Below are 16,039 nucleotides of genomic sequence, written 5' to 3'. Positions count from 1 at the left end.
GCAAACACCTATTGCATTTCACTTAGCAATCATAGCAATCATTTCACTTAGCCAAAGGTGAGCTATTCTGTGTTGGAAAACAATGGAGTATAAAAACATAACAGTTTACAACAGGCTACTGTACGTACAGTATGTAGTGTAACAATGAAAATGCAAAACTGCAACTGATAAGATTATCATAGTAGTGTTTTCCATTGAGCACATCAGTGTTCAATTGGTTGTAAGAAATGTCTATTCATTTAGTGATGTGTGTGTGTCATTTGATTGCAGGATTCCAAAGGATTGCAGTGCTTTTACAAGAGATTTGTGGAGTTTTGGGTTGTGTGTGTAAGTTTTTGGATTTGTGTTTAGAGTTTTGAGAAAATACGCCATACTTTCAGAAAACGTGTAAGCAATTGAGAAAACCTAAGTTCAGCTTTGAAAAAATTTCCATTGATGGATCCGTTTTTGTCTTTTTCTAAAGCCTCTTACATTTTTTCACAATTGCTAAGACACAGTTCTTGAAACCTTCACCCATTTTCTCAAAACTTAAAACACAGAGCCAAGTCTTGAAACTACATTCACATAATCTAACAATCGCCGCAAAACCATTTAATCTGCCCTCAAAATCAAACATTGCTTTCAGATCATTCACACAGCCAATCAATATATAAACACTGCAGAGCATTCATTAGACACTGCTTAAAAAAATTGAGAACACAGCATCCAGGGCATGTAGTTACATATAATTTTTATTGTATATAGTAAATGCATTTTGCAATAAAAGATGTATAATATCCACAACTTAGTTCAGTGAATATATTGTATACTGTAAGTACTGCAAGAAATACAGCATTAAATGTCTGTATATTCAGCAGTGGCATAAAAGTACAGTAGTCCAACTGAAAAAGCCCAATGATCAAAGAAAACTCAAAATGAAACAAGTGTGAACAGTTTTGAGTCACTGTGTGTAAACGATGATGACTGTTCTAATTGTGGCTGGTTTCATTTTGCAACACAAGTGCATCACAGTGAGATGTGTGTTTTAGTGAGTGAAAATGTGTTTAGAGTTTTGCAAACAGAGTGAATGCGATTTGTTGTCTACCTGAACGTTAAAGATTTGCCAAAAGTGGGATTGATTCGACAAATGGGTTTAGGCCACTGAGAATTTAGTTCAGAGAATGTAGTTTAGTGTTTTAGCATTTTAGATAAACTATAAACCATGCTATCAGACTACATATTTGAGTTTGGGAAAACCAAAAGTTACATTAACGATTCCAATATTTATTATTTGTATTATATGTGCATTATTATATATGCCTATCCAATTTTACCTACATTTCTCAAAAACTCTCGGTATCCGATTTGTAGCTATGACCTCGCCTAAGGGCAGGAAAGATTAGGACAGGCGCCCCCCTAGCAGTCACCTATAGCTCCCAACGTCGCTAGTGCACCAAGGAACACCCAGCCAGCCACCTCTCTCCTAACCTGGGCTGTTTACGGGCCACTGCACCTCCAGGCAAAAGAGTCCAACCAGACAGTCAAGTCACCCTTTCGGTGAAGTGTTTAGCCCGGTGAGAGACTCCGGTGACCCTGTAACCAGTAACTTTAAGGAATTGCATCTAGAATGTCAGCTACCCAACCAACAGGCATGGAGACACCAGACTCCCGGCAGAATGTGTCACTGCGCTGTGATGGAGCAAAACTTAGCATGGAGCAGAACCGGCAGATATAATGTCACACGACGCGTTCAATTTGTATGTAAATTTCAGCAGGGATTAAGAAGCTTTTTAGGGAGTTAGAGAGGAAAAGCTTCTGGCTCTTATCTTTATGCAAACAGAGGGAAAAACACATCCGCATCTCATTTTCTTTGTCTGCGACAAGCCCCCGGAGGCAAACACTGGTCCTGGTAATAGATTTTACCACAGGGTTCGAGAGGAGTTCACTCCCTGTCTCTGAGTCAGGGCCTATCCAGGAGATCACACAGGCCACTCTGACCAACACTGGAAAGTTGAGGAGACCAGGAGGGGAGGAGAGAAAAAAGTATGAGGGGTCTAGGTAGACAGAAGGAGAGATGCTGGAGGAGAAAGGACAACAGACTAAGAGAGGGGACAGGAGGTGGGAGGAGAGGAAAGAGGAAGACGGGACGGGATGAGGAAAGGAGATTGGAGGAGAGAGGACAAAGAAGGAAGAGAGGGGAGAGGACAAAGAGAGAGGAGAAGAGGAGGATAGAGGACAAAGAGGGGAGAGGAGTGGGAGGAGAGGAAAGGAGAGCGTGGGCTTCAGAGCACTGGGAGCAACAGATAGCTGGTATTTCTACTGTACTGTGATGGCCAGAACACTGAGGTCTGTTGTGGTGAAAGCCAGGAGCCAGAGGGAGAGTAACATCCCTTACATTGGGGGTAGCCAGGGGGCAGTTGCCATGGCAATATGTTGAGGCGAGTCTCTGGCTTTATTCATGCAGTGACAAGGCAAAGCAACAGATACGTCATATTACTTTAGAGTTAAAACAGTTAAAACAATAAAAGTCATGAAAAAAGTAATAATCAGTAATAATTGTAAATTAAGTGGAACAGCGCTCACATTGTTTCTACACCACATTAATAACAACCCGAACAGCACGGTTTCCAAAGTACTATTGAGAAAATTCAAACACACCCCAAATAATACTTAATTGGACAATCTATCTCCAATAAGCAGGGCGTGTCTGACAGACGTCTCCCTGGTTTCACGTGACGATGTTCACGTTATGACATCTCCTAATCTGTCCCTCGTTAGCAAGGGGCTGAGTCACTTCTCCCAAATCAATCCTGCTTCCAACAGGCTACCAGACAGCTGCTAACCCCTCCCTAGTCTCACACAACAAGTACCGCATACAAACACAAACCACAACGTCCCTCCCTTCCAAGTTTTTAAGACGCTCTGCCCTGCTTATATTGTGTCCTTCGTTCATCTATGAGCGGTAGGTTGATCACTGAAATTAGCTACGTCCCTGATGCTCCCCCTGCTAGCGGCCTTTCTGGAAGGATCCGTGCGGGACCCTACATTAAACCAAAGAGCCCCATTCGACACCGCTGGTGCCAAACCGCCAATGAGGTTAGACTCTGAAATGACGCAATCTCCCAAATGGACTCCTGTCAGTCAACAGAGCAACTGTGCCTAGCTAAAAAACATCAACAAGTGGGTTTGGCGACTGACTGAACTCTGAGACATCCTACCTAACAATTGGCTCCTTGCGTTGAGTCAGCACAGCTCGGTGTCTATGAATAGGACATACCGTAATGCGATGCCGAGATTCTTGCAACGGTGAATATAACGGGCTGACACATTTACCCACGATTCTCTTTCAGGACATGTCATCATCCTCCATTACATCTCGTGGACTAAAAGCCAACCACGCAGGCTATTTGAATGGGTGCGCACACATAAGCTCATGGGTGGTGCATGTCATTTGCTATTCCAGCCCTCAGTCATTTAGGTCATTCTGACCATGGGGCAAGTTAGGTAATTTAAGTCTCAATGCGTAAATATGCTAAAACAGTCCGTCGTAAAGTAGAGGAAGCCGGCAGACAGCAGACTGAAATAATTACACCATCCCAGTGGCTTCATCCTAAACATCCCCTTTTGTTCTCAGAGAAAGACTCTCACTTCCTGTTCATCAAGTGACACCAAGGAAATGAAAGGGAGAACATGATTATCAGCAAAAAAAAGGTCATTCCTTTGTCTCTTTTGGTTCTGTGAAAACGCTTATTTATCACTCTCGCTCCTGTGGACTTAACATGCAGAGATGGGCAAACATAAGAAAATGAATTACCCAACAGATCAAACTATCTAAATAAGTACTTTTGCAAAGTATTCTATCTAGTAAAAATACAATATATTGTATTTTAAACATATGACAAAACAAAAACTGAATAAGGGGAACTTTTTAAATGTGACCAAAGTGTCAAGTGTGACCGCAATGCTGATGTAAAAAAACACCTCTGGAATCATTCCAATGAGCTCCACACCTGAACATTTCTATCAGAACTGTTGGAAATTACTTGAGAAAATACAAAAAGCACTCTAAGGTATCTTCTTATAAAATACCAACTACCCATCTCTGCACACACTCACACCTTAATTAACCTGACTGATAAAGCATAATTTTTGGTATTGATTTCTCAATAAAGAAAACTGCTTCACGTCTCTCTAGCAGGTATTTACTTAAAGGGATCATTTTAGATTTTCAGGCCCTTTATCTACTTCCCTGGCGTCAGATGAACAATTTAGCATTTTCTCACATTTCAGATAGCAACTGAAACTACACACAGAAACAATAGCACACCTGACTCTGGGGAAGTAGATAAAAGGCGCTAAATGCCAAAATTCTGAAGTATCCCTTTAAAGGATCTACATGTCTTATTGCCTTGGTCACCTGATGTGCTACGTGCGGTAATTGGTTGGAAAGGGTAATTGCTTTTTGTGCTGATATTATGGAGTTTGTCTCATTTGAATGAAATTATAATATTAAGCTGTTGGCTAAAACTTAATTTCGGCACGAATGTGATAACTGTCTTTTGCAGTCACGCTTACGCACCCACCTTTGTGAAAATAATCTCACACTGACTCACAGATATACGATCTAGAGTAGTGGGCAGGCCGACTGCCGATCCACTTGATATTCTATCAAATACATGAATCACAGATTTGAAATAAAATGATTGGATGGGGGAGGGGCTTAGTCTGAGCCCTGAATCGTGGGCCTTTGGCGACAGGAAGTGACAAGAGACTTACCGCAGGCACGAGTAGTTTGTTGACCTCTTCCACAGCCCTCTTCAGCTTGATCTCGGCCCGGTTCTGCGCGTCCTCCACCGTGATCAGCACGTGCAGGTCCTCGTTTAGGTGCTCCCAGTTGGGCTTGCCTCGGTTCTGTTCCTCCTGAGGAGGGGGTAGTGCAGGGAAACAGTTCAAAACAGGTCCACAGGCTACACTTCATGGGCTGGTTTCCCAGACATAGCTTAAGCCTAGTTGTGGTTTAAAAGCCTTTTTGATGCAAAGATTTTTTTGCATTTCTTTCAGCACTAGGCTTTCTATCTGTGTTATGGAAATATATCGATGACACCTATTGTTTTAAACATGACCAAACATGACCAATGGTGAAACACGACTAACCATGAATGATTCATGTCAGCATGTCGGTGTCATTCATCCCTCCAAAATATATAGGGACAAATGTTTCTCCATAGGTATGTAACAGCCAGAGGAGAAGACTCGTTGAAATCCCAGAGTAAATCCTTCATGTCAGGAGGCATCTAGCTAAGCTCTGTGGACTCGCTGAACTCCCACATTCTTTAAGAGAGCACACTTAGAGTGTAAGGCTTTCGCTCTTTCCCTTTATTCAATATAGCTAATCTGTTCAAAATGAGGCAAACATAGCCCGTGTTGCTCCCGAGTCTTCATGCGATCAGTCTAAAGGTGACCGTTTGGGTCAGACGACACGGTAACCTACAGATATGCTGGAAGTTCGGCAAAGTCACTTTGGTCTTCTCTTAAACAGGGGCTTAATTCAATTGATCCTGAACTGCTACGTTAATGCAGCAAATCTCTACATCGGATAAAAGAAAACCACATTGTTTTAGCTAGAGTGAAAAACATCTGTTACCAGTACTAGATAGACTCCCCTCATATAAATATGCATCCAACTTTAAGAGTTTCTCAAGTGTCGTTTGAGCATCAACATTAGCATAAAATGTGTCGTCAGTGCTGAGTATAAAACAACATGAAACGACACACATTTTCTCCTCTGCTTCCTGGCCAACCCACAGCTACAAACTTCGAACAATAAACAGCCATTATTGTACGATGCAGAAATAACATGCCACACAAAGAGAAACACAGCATCTCCCAACATACTCCCCTTTGATCTGCCTAAACCCATGACACCGCTGCGGAAGACAGGACGCACAGTGCATGGCATCAAAGGTTGAATGACTCTAAAAATGACCTAACCCATAGAGACAGAGAGTGAGACAGAGAGTGAGACAGAGAGTGAGACAGAGAGTGAGACAGAGAGTGAGACAGTGTGCGTCCGAGCGTGAGAGGGACCCGCGTGACACAGATGGAAAATCTACTACAGACTGTATCCCTGCCGACATGTTCGACTTATGTCTGACGAGTGTGATGAGGAACAAAAACAAAATGGACCAAGAAGTGGTTGGAAAATCTGTCTAGTTTCAATTGTCAGATCAGATCTAGTTGGTACTAAATTGATGAATGTTTGCTCATAAAGGAGGAGTTTGAATGATAGACGTCTAAGGACTAGGGAGGTTTGAGTATTAAAATACGATGTGTGAATGTAACACCTGCATGTTCCACAGCCTCCATGTTGCTAGTGTACATATAAAAAATATAATCCTAAAAATGCTTTCATTTACATGAGATGAGAATAAATAATGCTTCCATTTTAAGAATGAGACAGAGTTTTGTTGAAGCAGGGGTGGGGCTGTCTGATGATGAAGGCCATTGCCATGACTACTGCTTCTCCTTTTATCTGTTACCTTTTAAACAGGAGAAGCAGGGAAATGGAGAAGACCAGATGAAAGACACATACTGTAATTGACTTTGTCACAGGAAAGAGAAGACCAGTGAAATATTCCCCCCTCGTACTAGCTTCTATTCTCATATTTGGTCGTCATGATTCCCCAAATGAAAAATCCAGATCTGATTTATACAACAATCAGGTATACAAAAACAACTCATTTCTCTCACTCTAGTTGCAAATGGGAAATTGAAGGCTGTTGGTCCATGATTCCTGCCAGCCCCGTGTGGCTCTTATTGAAAAACAGCTCTTTTCAACGATCTGTCTATTTCAGTTTGTCCAATCATTTGATTACTGCCTGATCATTCAAATGCACATTTGATGCGGATAATGCGTTGCCAGGTATGGTTTATATTATAACGGATAATACATATTTTGTCACTACTTGTTGCCATATGTAGGCACAATGTTGTATTGTATACCAAAGGTATTGAGTGTTTCAACGATCCTAGTTCCAAACAGCCAACTCAACATCAATCACATATAGGCCGATTATTGAAGAATGCATCACAAGCCAGAGGAAGTAGGCCTTCAAAGTACAAACAACAATATCCTCCCATTCTCCAGCTATCTACCTCCTGACCTAGGTCCTATTACTTTCTCATGACAAGCACTAAAAATGGATGTAAAGATTGATCCCCAGTGTGTGGCTGTCACAGAGCAGCCAGCCCACCCACTAACACATCAATAACACCCAGGAACAGCCAGCGCAACACAACCAGGGGTCAGGGATGTGTGTTTGTGTGGGAAAACAGATTTTACTACTGTGAATAAATGGGGACAAAAAGGTCTCTAAAATACGATTAATGCCATGTTCAAAATTTATTAATGCCATTCTTTCAAAATAGTTCTTTCTTAGGTGTTTAGGTTTAGTGTAAAAGTTAGAGTTAGGGTCAGCACACAACACTGCACATGAGATCCAGGGAATCACCTCAGGCTTCATCTAACCGTCTTGAAGAACAAAAAGGGATTTGCATCGGTCCTATCAGGATTCTGTATATTTAAAAAATTATAATATCAATACGGTCCTTTGCAACCATGAAAAACACTGGTCAAATAGTTACTCATCATGTGCCTAAACACACTGTTCCCTCCAGAGTTATTGTCAACCAAGGTAAATATCAAATATAAATGCAGGGATGCCAATAATTGTGTAAGGCATATTTTGAATAAAATAATTATTTCTGGAGGATGATTGATTAAAGTGTTTTCATTTACCTGGAAGGCACTGTATTTAACTGTTTATCAATAATACATAACAGTCCTTTATACTGGAAAATGTTGCATTGCTGAATCTACCTTGGAATTTATTTTTCTACAAACAATAACATTTCTCTGGTTCAACATTTGATATGTTGTGTTTGTACTATTTTCAATTAAATATAGGGATGAATGATTTGCACTTCATTGCATTCTGTTTTTATTAGCATTTTTGCAGTGGCCCAACTTTTTTGGAAACGGGGTTGTAATATTTATGTATTATATTTATATATAAAATGTTTTACTTATTAACTCCTAATTAACTAAAGCAACTCCTAGTGGACTCGGGACAGTCAATGTCGAGACGTCTCTCGAAGCTCATCTGGTTCTCTATCACACTGTTTGTTCAACCAGGATGTCTAGCCTGAGATGTCTAGCTGGATTCTACCTACAGGACCCCTTGCTAACTCCCCCACACACCATGGGAACCATGAGCTAACTCCCCCACACACCATGGGAACCATGAGCTAACTCCCCCACACACCATGGGAACCCTGGGCTAACTGCCCCACACACCATGGGAACCCTGGGCTAACTGCCCCACTAACCATGGGAACCCTGGGCTAACTGCCCCACTAACCATGGGAACCCTGGGCTAACTGCCCCACTAACCATGGGAACCCTGGGCTAACTGCCCCACTAACCATGGGAACCCTGGGCTAACTGCCCCACTAACCATGGGAACCCTGGGCTAACTGCCCCACTAACCATGGGAACCCTGGGCTAACTGCCCCACTAACCATGGGAACCCTGGGCTATCCCACAAGACTGATTTAAACCCTGATGTTTTTAAATATTATTTTGAAAGGCAGAAAGTAAACACATTTATTTCATACTTTGTTTAGACCAATAGAACAAATAAGGCTATTAAAACACCTGTTATTTTGCAGGCAATGCGTGTCCCTCAGTTTTTAGGTCATGGTGTTACTGCTTTAAAAATCCCTAATTCTTAAGATTTACAAGGACCTTGGCCGTTCTCTCCTGTGGGTAACTATTAGGCTAGGGGTCTATATTAAACATAATGAAAGCTGATCACACCCTTCAATGTGTCAAAAACCACTATAGAACGACATGACATGGCGGTAGTCAAGGTGATGTTCCTTTAGCTCTCTCAAACGCCTGTATCCAGCAGTGTAATCCTTTCTTGTTTACCTCTCTCTCTCTCTCTCTCTCTCTCTATGTCTCTCACTCTCAATGTCTCTCTCTGACTCTATTTCTCTCTGTCTCCCCCTCTCTCTCTTGTCTTTCTTTCTCTTGCCTCATCCACAGACCTGGAGAGTAATCAATTACCATAAATCCATGGGCCAGCTCTTTTGTAACCCTAACCCAGGCAATAAGGCCTCCCCTGGAGGAGAGTCAGTCGGTCCCACAAAGGAACAGTGAGGCAGAACACAGGAGCCGGGCCAACATGGCCGCACAAAAAAGCACTAATTGGGCAGAGGGGAGACAGGGGGGACGGAAAAGGGAGGTCAGAGGGCGACTACGCTGACATACGACGTAGCCCGGCGTTCTGAGTATGGTGGGCCACGACGTACGTAGGACACGTTAAACCTGTGTCACCCCAGCGCAGCGCAGCGGGGAAGTTCACTGGACAGAGAGGTCAACCAGGGCAAAAGCCGGGAGATCCACCGCTGGCTGACATTAGGTGGAATGGTGGGTAAAAGTAAGGGCGGAGACGAGCACGTCCGCTCATCACGTCAGAATTGGTGGTTTAAAGGCCGGGGGCAGGGGGGGCGGGCGGGGGGCGGGGCGTTAAAAAGGGGAATGTAGTGTGTATAAGTCAGGATTTATGGTTCAGTCAGACTGGTTCAATCTGCTACTGTTGAAAAGCCTTTAAGACTGAACATTATTCAACACGGGACAAACTGGCCACCTGCGCTCTCTCTCTCTCTCTCCCTCTCTCCCTCTCTCTCTCTCTCTCTCTCCCTCTCAGTGTCTCTCTCTCATACTGTGAAGGGATTGGAGTCAGAGGGTATAGAGTAAGAAGAATAACAATGTGCTGTTTGCCGAAATCCAGACGACTTCTTGATTGTGTAAAAACCCTGTCACATCTAGGCTCCTTGTTAAAGGATTTAGGTCCAAACAGAAAAGCAGGGTTGGGGGATTTATTTTGTTATGGCACTCTCGTTTGAAACATTCCAACACCGAATCTGAATCTGTTCGCAATAAGGATTATAGCCTTTTCACCGGCTCAACAGTCATTCATGTACGATACCCCCTCCGCCCCGCAAACAGAGAAACACACACACGGCACACTGCCAAGCGTACTTCTCAGAGGAACGACAAACAAGCAACCTAAACCATGCGTTCTTTATCCTCAAAAGTTCAAATAACCTTGACTTCTGCCCTGATGACCCCCAACGCAACGCTACGAGGCCCCATATCAGCTGAGAACAGACAGGAAGTAATTAAGCAGACTGGGGCGATGCAGTGCAGCAACCCCACAGGTAATGCAAACCGCCCAAGCCATGAGCTCACGGTTTAGCTCAACGCCGGCGCGCTAACTCCTTTCAGTGTCGCCTGGAGGCCCGCGGCAATACTGATGCAACAGACGACAAGACCGATCTGTATGCAAACGACGGCTCGGCGCTGCTTCCACGGAGAGACTCGGGAAAGGACAATTCCTGGAGTCTCGTGAACTCCGGGAGAGAGAGGCGGGTGAACACATGGTGGGCGGATGTCCCGCGTTTCAAACAAGGGCTGATTTAGTGGCGCGCTGCGTCAGAAAATTGTGCGCGGGCGTGTGTGTGTGTGTGTGTGTACGTGCAGGCCAGTGGCGGAGCATGCACGTTCTGTGATGGAATCATAACTGGAGCAGCAGACAGCCGGCGGACCTCTGGCTGAGTGGTAAGAAATCAGAAATAGCCGGGAAAAGGGGGAAATTGCGAAAGTGCGCCGTAGGTGGGTTTATCTCAGATACAACCCCCCCTTTCGCGGTGGTGGCGGCTGAAGCGCCGTGGATGTGGCACTGCTACTGCAGCTGACGGTGACTCACAGCGAAGGCTGCAGCTGTCCCGGCTCCCAGGGCCGCCGTTACGACCACCCTGGGTGCACAGCAACTGACGCCGACCTGGCTCGCCTGTTTTCCCATAGCTTCGACGCAGAGAGGAGCCCGAGCCAGAGTCATGTCTGTCACATTGTTGCGGCTGCTCATTCGCCCGGGGACACTCTCGTCCAATCCCAGGCCAGCATGGCAGTGACCCCGCCTACTTTTAGGTTAGAGCTGCGTAGCCCCCCCACCCCCCCCCGCCTACTGGCTCGCCTCTGAACCTAAACTGAGTTTGTTTGTGGTCAGTCATGGGGACTGGAGACCAGAGGTTGCTGGATGTGGTGTTTGTTGGCCAGTAGAGAGCACTGTTCCCTCAGGTCTAAGTACCAAAGCCCCAGGGCAGAGAGGGAGACAAGCGAATGGTGAAGGGGATTAGACTCTCTGCAGTCAGTAAAGATCCCATGGAACTTATTGTAAGAATAGGGGTGTTAATAACAAGCAGATTTCCAATCTACAATCAATAATGTAAGTTGCTGTGGATAAGAAATAAATTGTAAACCCTACACCAAGCTTTCATATAATCGCCATATTTCCAGGATGAAAATTGCATTTTGGTCTTCCATATCTCAGTGTGGTGGTGTTATCTGTGGTACATGAGAAGGCCCTATCACCTGACAAGTTCAGCGTGTCCGGGGTGAGCGTGAGTTGGTGTGGGGGAGCGTGTGGCTTTGGCGTGTTTCCACTGACTTTCGCATTCCACAATGCCACGATCTGTGTCGGCAAGCATTTGTTTCACTTAAAGAGTGTGTATGTGGCATGGGACATTACGATGAGGACAAGGACACCAGCCCCTGTGCTGCGTGGTAATCTAATCAACCGAGTGCAGGTAGCATGGAACAAAAAAACACTGTAACAACAATGACCTTCAGTCACAGAGAGAGACAGGGAGACAGGGGGAGAGACAGTGCGAGGGGGAGAGAGGGGGAGAGACAGTGAGAGAGGAAGATAAAGAGCAAGGCAAAGATGAGTGAGAGAAAGTCGCGTGAGGAAGACCAGTAGTTTAACCAACCCCGCAATCCGTTTCATCACTTAGAGCAGAGTGGAGAAGGCCTCAACAGCCCCGTAACACTGACAGATATGATACTGTGAGACCAGCTGGGTTTCGGCAGGACGCCGAGCTCAAGCAGATGCGGAGGAGCGCTGGAGACCACAACAGGGATATCAGAGATACTTGTTTTATTTTCTCTGCCAGCGCCCCCACCGGGACTCAGTGGAAGAGCTCAGATGACCATCTCCACTAACACCACTTGTCCAAATAGAGGCGGGGACCTGCTTATACAGTGGAAACACAAACAGACTCCAACAAGAGAGGCGGGAAACAAATGAGTATCTGTGTGCGTGTTTTTCCACGTGTCCACGTACGACCCCCAGGGTCACAGATTCCCCTGGTGGCTCAAGGGCTAGGGTTAGGAGATCGCCCTGACCCTGCACAGTCACATATCAGGGACAGGGCCAGGATGGACTGGTTGGGGCCCCTCAAGAGCCACTGATCCAGGGCCAAGGACAATGTTTGAACACCTGCCCGGCACGGTGCATCTTGGGAGGGGGTTTGCTGTTTTCAAATAGGGAGGAACTATGTGAGTCTTCACATGGTCTCATGGGTCCTGCACACCAGTGGACACTCCCTGGGAGGATAGTAGTACTGTCCAGACACACTGTATGAAAACACACTCCAGCGGTGGTGGACCATGACTAGGGCAGGGATTTATCAACCACTTTCAAAGGTACTTGGCTGTAAATGTCCCACCATGTGAGGGAAGTTCCTAATTAAGAGCTAAATTACCAGAAAACGGGAGTAGATTTAGGTCTTAATGAGAAACGTTCTTCCCCACCAGTCAAGCACTGGTGAGCACTGGGAAAGTAGTTTACTTCCAAATAGATACACTGGTTCACCAAGATACAACTAATTCAAACCTTGCTTACTTTGGTATTTAATCACAGAGTGTATGTCTCCAAAAGGTGAATTGGACTGAGGCTAGGTAGCTGTGGTCCTAACAAGAAGTTGGCAGGTTGATCCTTATGGCAAAGTGGATTCGGCCTACAGCAATATCTGATGAAAATGGAAGTTTGTCAACAGATATTATAAGACACAAAAAAAGCATTATTCAGTGCTCTTCTCATGATCATGTGGAGACAGCTGTGGAAAAGTTTCGTTTAAATCACAAGCAACCACAGACAAGCGTGCATACTAATTATCAAACAGCTTGCTTAGTTGTCATTAACAGGAGCTGAGAAAGGCCGTCGGAAGATGCAGGAATAAAACCCTGGGATAAAAACAATGAAGATGTAATGCAAACAAACTTAGCGCTATTATTTAAAATGATTGCATGTCAGCTGCTTAAAAATGAGCGAACTGATTTGAAAACAGGCAGTGGGCTATAAACTGCACAGTGGTTCATCAGGAATGCTAAAATGTTGCCAAGGCGAGAGATAACTGCGGCTGAGACAAAGACGATTGTGCACATACATCAGTTGAGGATACATACGCAGTTGGCCTAGATACCAAATGTCATTAGAGTTTCCGTTTTCGCCGCAGATGTCTCTTTCTCTCGCTGGGTACTGGAATGACTTCAGAGGATAATCAAGCACACCGTCCGAAGTGTGTAAATGCAGCCAGAGTTCCATTTATCAGAAGAATGTTTTGGATAATGCCTCGTGTGGTCTAACATGAGGTTAGAATTTTATGAAAGATGATTATGTTTCCAGTACTGAAATGTAGTAAATGTAACAAGAAACACCTCTATGCAAAGAGATTACCGCAAACACGACCGGTAACATTTAAATAGCGTCTAGTTGTCATGGTGTGCATTCTAGCGGCATCGTTGTGTGTCCGCGTGCGTTTAAGTTGCCGAGCCCTCGTCGTTGTGTGTCTGTGCGAGTGTATGCATGGGATTGAGCGTCGCCTCACCTTCTTCTTATCCCTCATGGAGCCTTTCCCGCGCACCATGATTTTACATCCCGTCTCCGCCTCCAGCTGCTTGGCTGTCAGCCCTCGTGGTCCAAGGATCCGGCCCACAAAGTTAAACTGTCAGGGAGACACAAACAACCACACATTAGAACCGGGACATGAAATCGGAGAAGTACTTCAACGAGGACAAGTCGCTAGATCATAGATATGTATGAGGTGACTGAATTGAAAGCGCCGTAACAGAAATGTTAACTGATTCTCTCGAGTCGCCGCGGAGTTGGGAGAAATCAAACGGAGAGATGCCAGATAAAAACAGGCAAAACAAGGGGAGGAGGCAGACTGTGCGTATCTCCAGGGAGGCCCTCGATTGACCCTTCTACCTCGCTGTAATCTCACGCCCTCATCACCCACCCCCGGCGCTCTGACACAATGGTGCTCGATTGGCGGCTGAAAAGCTGCCGATATCCGGGAGCGCCTCTGTCGACCGGCCCCGGGCCGACAACGACGAGATAAGGCCCGGCGATCGTTCCTCTATCGATCAGCAGCCTTGGCCGCTCTCTGCCTTTCACTTCCCCTCCCCTCGCTGGGCCCCACTCTGCCTGTCAGTCAGGCCTCTGGAGGGCTGACTATCGATGAGCTGGCACTGACACTGACACCCAAACAGGTCCTGGGACATGATGGACAAGAGACGGACACACTGCCTGTCTGTCTCCCTGTCCAGACTGTCTGTCTCCCTGTCCAGACTGTCTATCTCCCTGTCCAGACTGTCTGTCTCCCAGTCCAGACTGTCTGTCTCCCTGTCCAGACTATCCGATGGCTGGCCGGTTAATACGCATTTAATATGAAAGTTTAAAGCAACTGGATACAACAACAGTGAAAGGTTATTTTGCGGTTCTGTGTTAGTTCCACAGATCCCCTCATGTCAGTGCATGACTTTGATGCCGTTTTTCATGAGAGTCCACTAGAGATGAGAGTGAGAGAACAGGAGGAAAAGCATGGCTAACTTCCTCCATCGTGGCTATCAAAAGCCTGCACAAAAACGAACAGAGCCAGACATATTGAAAACCAAATCAAATGAGCTCCAGGGGCTGGAAGATGTATTGTTTTTGGGTCGGCTCCACAGCTAGTGTGTCAGGACTGATGTACTGTGCGATGAGCAACAATCAATGTTCATACCATGCTGTTTATAATTCATTTGAATCACTTTTCATTTTTCTCTCACTCTTGATTCTCCCCTCTCCTTGTGAATCCCGATCATCTGTCTCCAGTTTTAGAGACTATTTGAAGACCTGTTTGCTTATCTTTCAGTAGAAACCAGGGAGAAAACAAGGCTGACACGTACAAGCCCACAAACAAACACGGTGTAGTCTCCAGTTTCCTCCCTCCGTGCCTCCATGACTGAGCGGAGCTTGTGAGAGAGGCAGAGACAATAAACACACCCCATGCTGTCTTTTTATGGGTTTCTGGCCTTGCTGAAAGCCCAGTTGTTTCAGAGGTTTGTCAGCTGCCACAGTGAGGAGTTTGCACCTGGCACGGTTGAAAAGGGCACATTCTGTTGCTCTGCTGTGAGCTACGCCTCTGTACCCCACGTACATTACATAGCCATCCGGCACAAACGAAAATACGTTATCTCAACATAGAGGTCACTGTCGTGTACAGCCATCCAAAGAACCGTCCGTACGCGTATCTATCAATGGCTGTAATGCAAAGTCGTTTGATTGGTTGACCCAGAGGCGTACAGGTTTTCTCAGTGGTGTTATAGCCACGTAAATCAGGCTCTTCAATCTGTCTCACTTGTCCGGAGAGAATACGTTCCAATGTGCCCTTTGTGTTGGGAACAATCAAAGAAACCGCGGGAGAGGTTGATTTTCATAAGTACGGCATTCACAGGGACTGGAAATCACACGTGCAGGTAGAGTTCTTATCAGCAGTCTGTGACACTTTTCTCAGTGCCACGCAGCCATTTGCTGGGGAACGACCGTCCCTTTCCCTGGTTGAGTCAGGCTGCGTTTCGCTTGCAATGACTTGACCCCTGTAGTTCAGTCGTTCGAGCATGGCTCTTATATGTAAAATAATAAGCACGCATGACTGTAAGCTGCTTTGGAAAAAACAGTGCCAGACGGTGCATTTCCTATAAAGTCATGTGGAAAAGTAAGTATGCACCCCCTGGAAAGTTAGATTTAAATGGCTTCCATGAACTCTTCCACCACTATTCTTGAGAGTACTGCATCAACCGTGTCATCTTCCAGTGCGTTCTTACACA

The 16,039-nt window shown here is 45.3% G+C and overlaps 1 protein-coding gene across 3 annotated transcripts in view; it reads right to left on the bottom strand.

Annotated features, from left to right (window-relative positions):
- Nucleotides 1–16,039, bottom strand: part of LOC105025495 (protein quaking) — a 65,511-nt gene that overhangs the window by 24,233 nt on the left and 25,239 nt on the right. For all 3 annotated transcript variants that reach the window (XM_010896211.5, XM_013134269.4, XM_010896210.5), the window contains exons 3-4: nucleotides 13,777–13,893; nucleotides 4,756–4,899 (exon numbers count right to left, since the gene is read on the bottom strand). In XM_010896211.5, coding sequence (XP_010894513.1) covers nucleotides 4,756–4,899; nucleotides 13,777–13,893 — 261 coding nt within the window. The remainder of the gene's footprint in view (nucleotides 1–4,755; nucleotides 4,900–13,776; nucleotides 13,894–16,039) is intronic.

The sequence above is a fragment of the Esox lucius genome, chromosome 6 (assembly GCF_011004845.1).
Source record: "Esox lucius isolate fEsoLuc1 chromosome 6, fEsoLuc1.pri, whole genome shotgun sequence".
Taxonomy (NCBI): domain Eukaryota; kingdom Metazoa; phylum Chordata; class Actinopteri; order Esociformes; family Esocidae; genus Esox; species Esox lucius.
The sequence above is the reverse complement of the archived record's forward strand: the minus strand, read 5'-3'. Positions and strand labels throughout refer to the sequence as shown.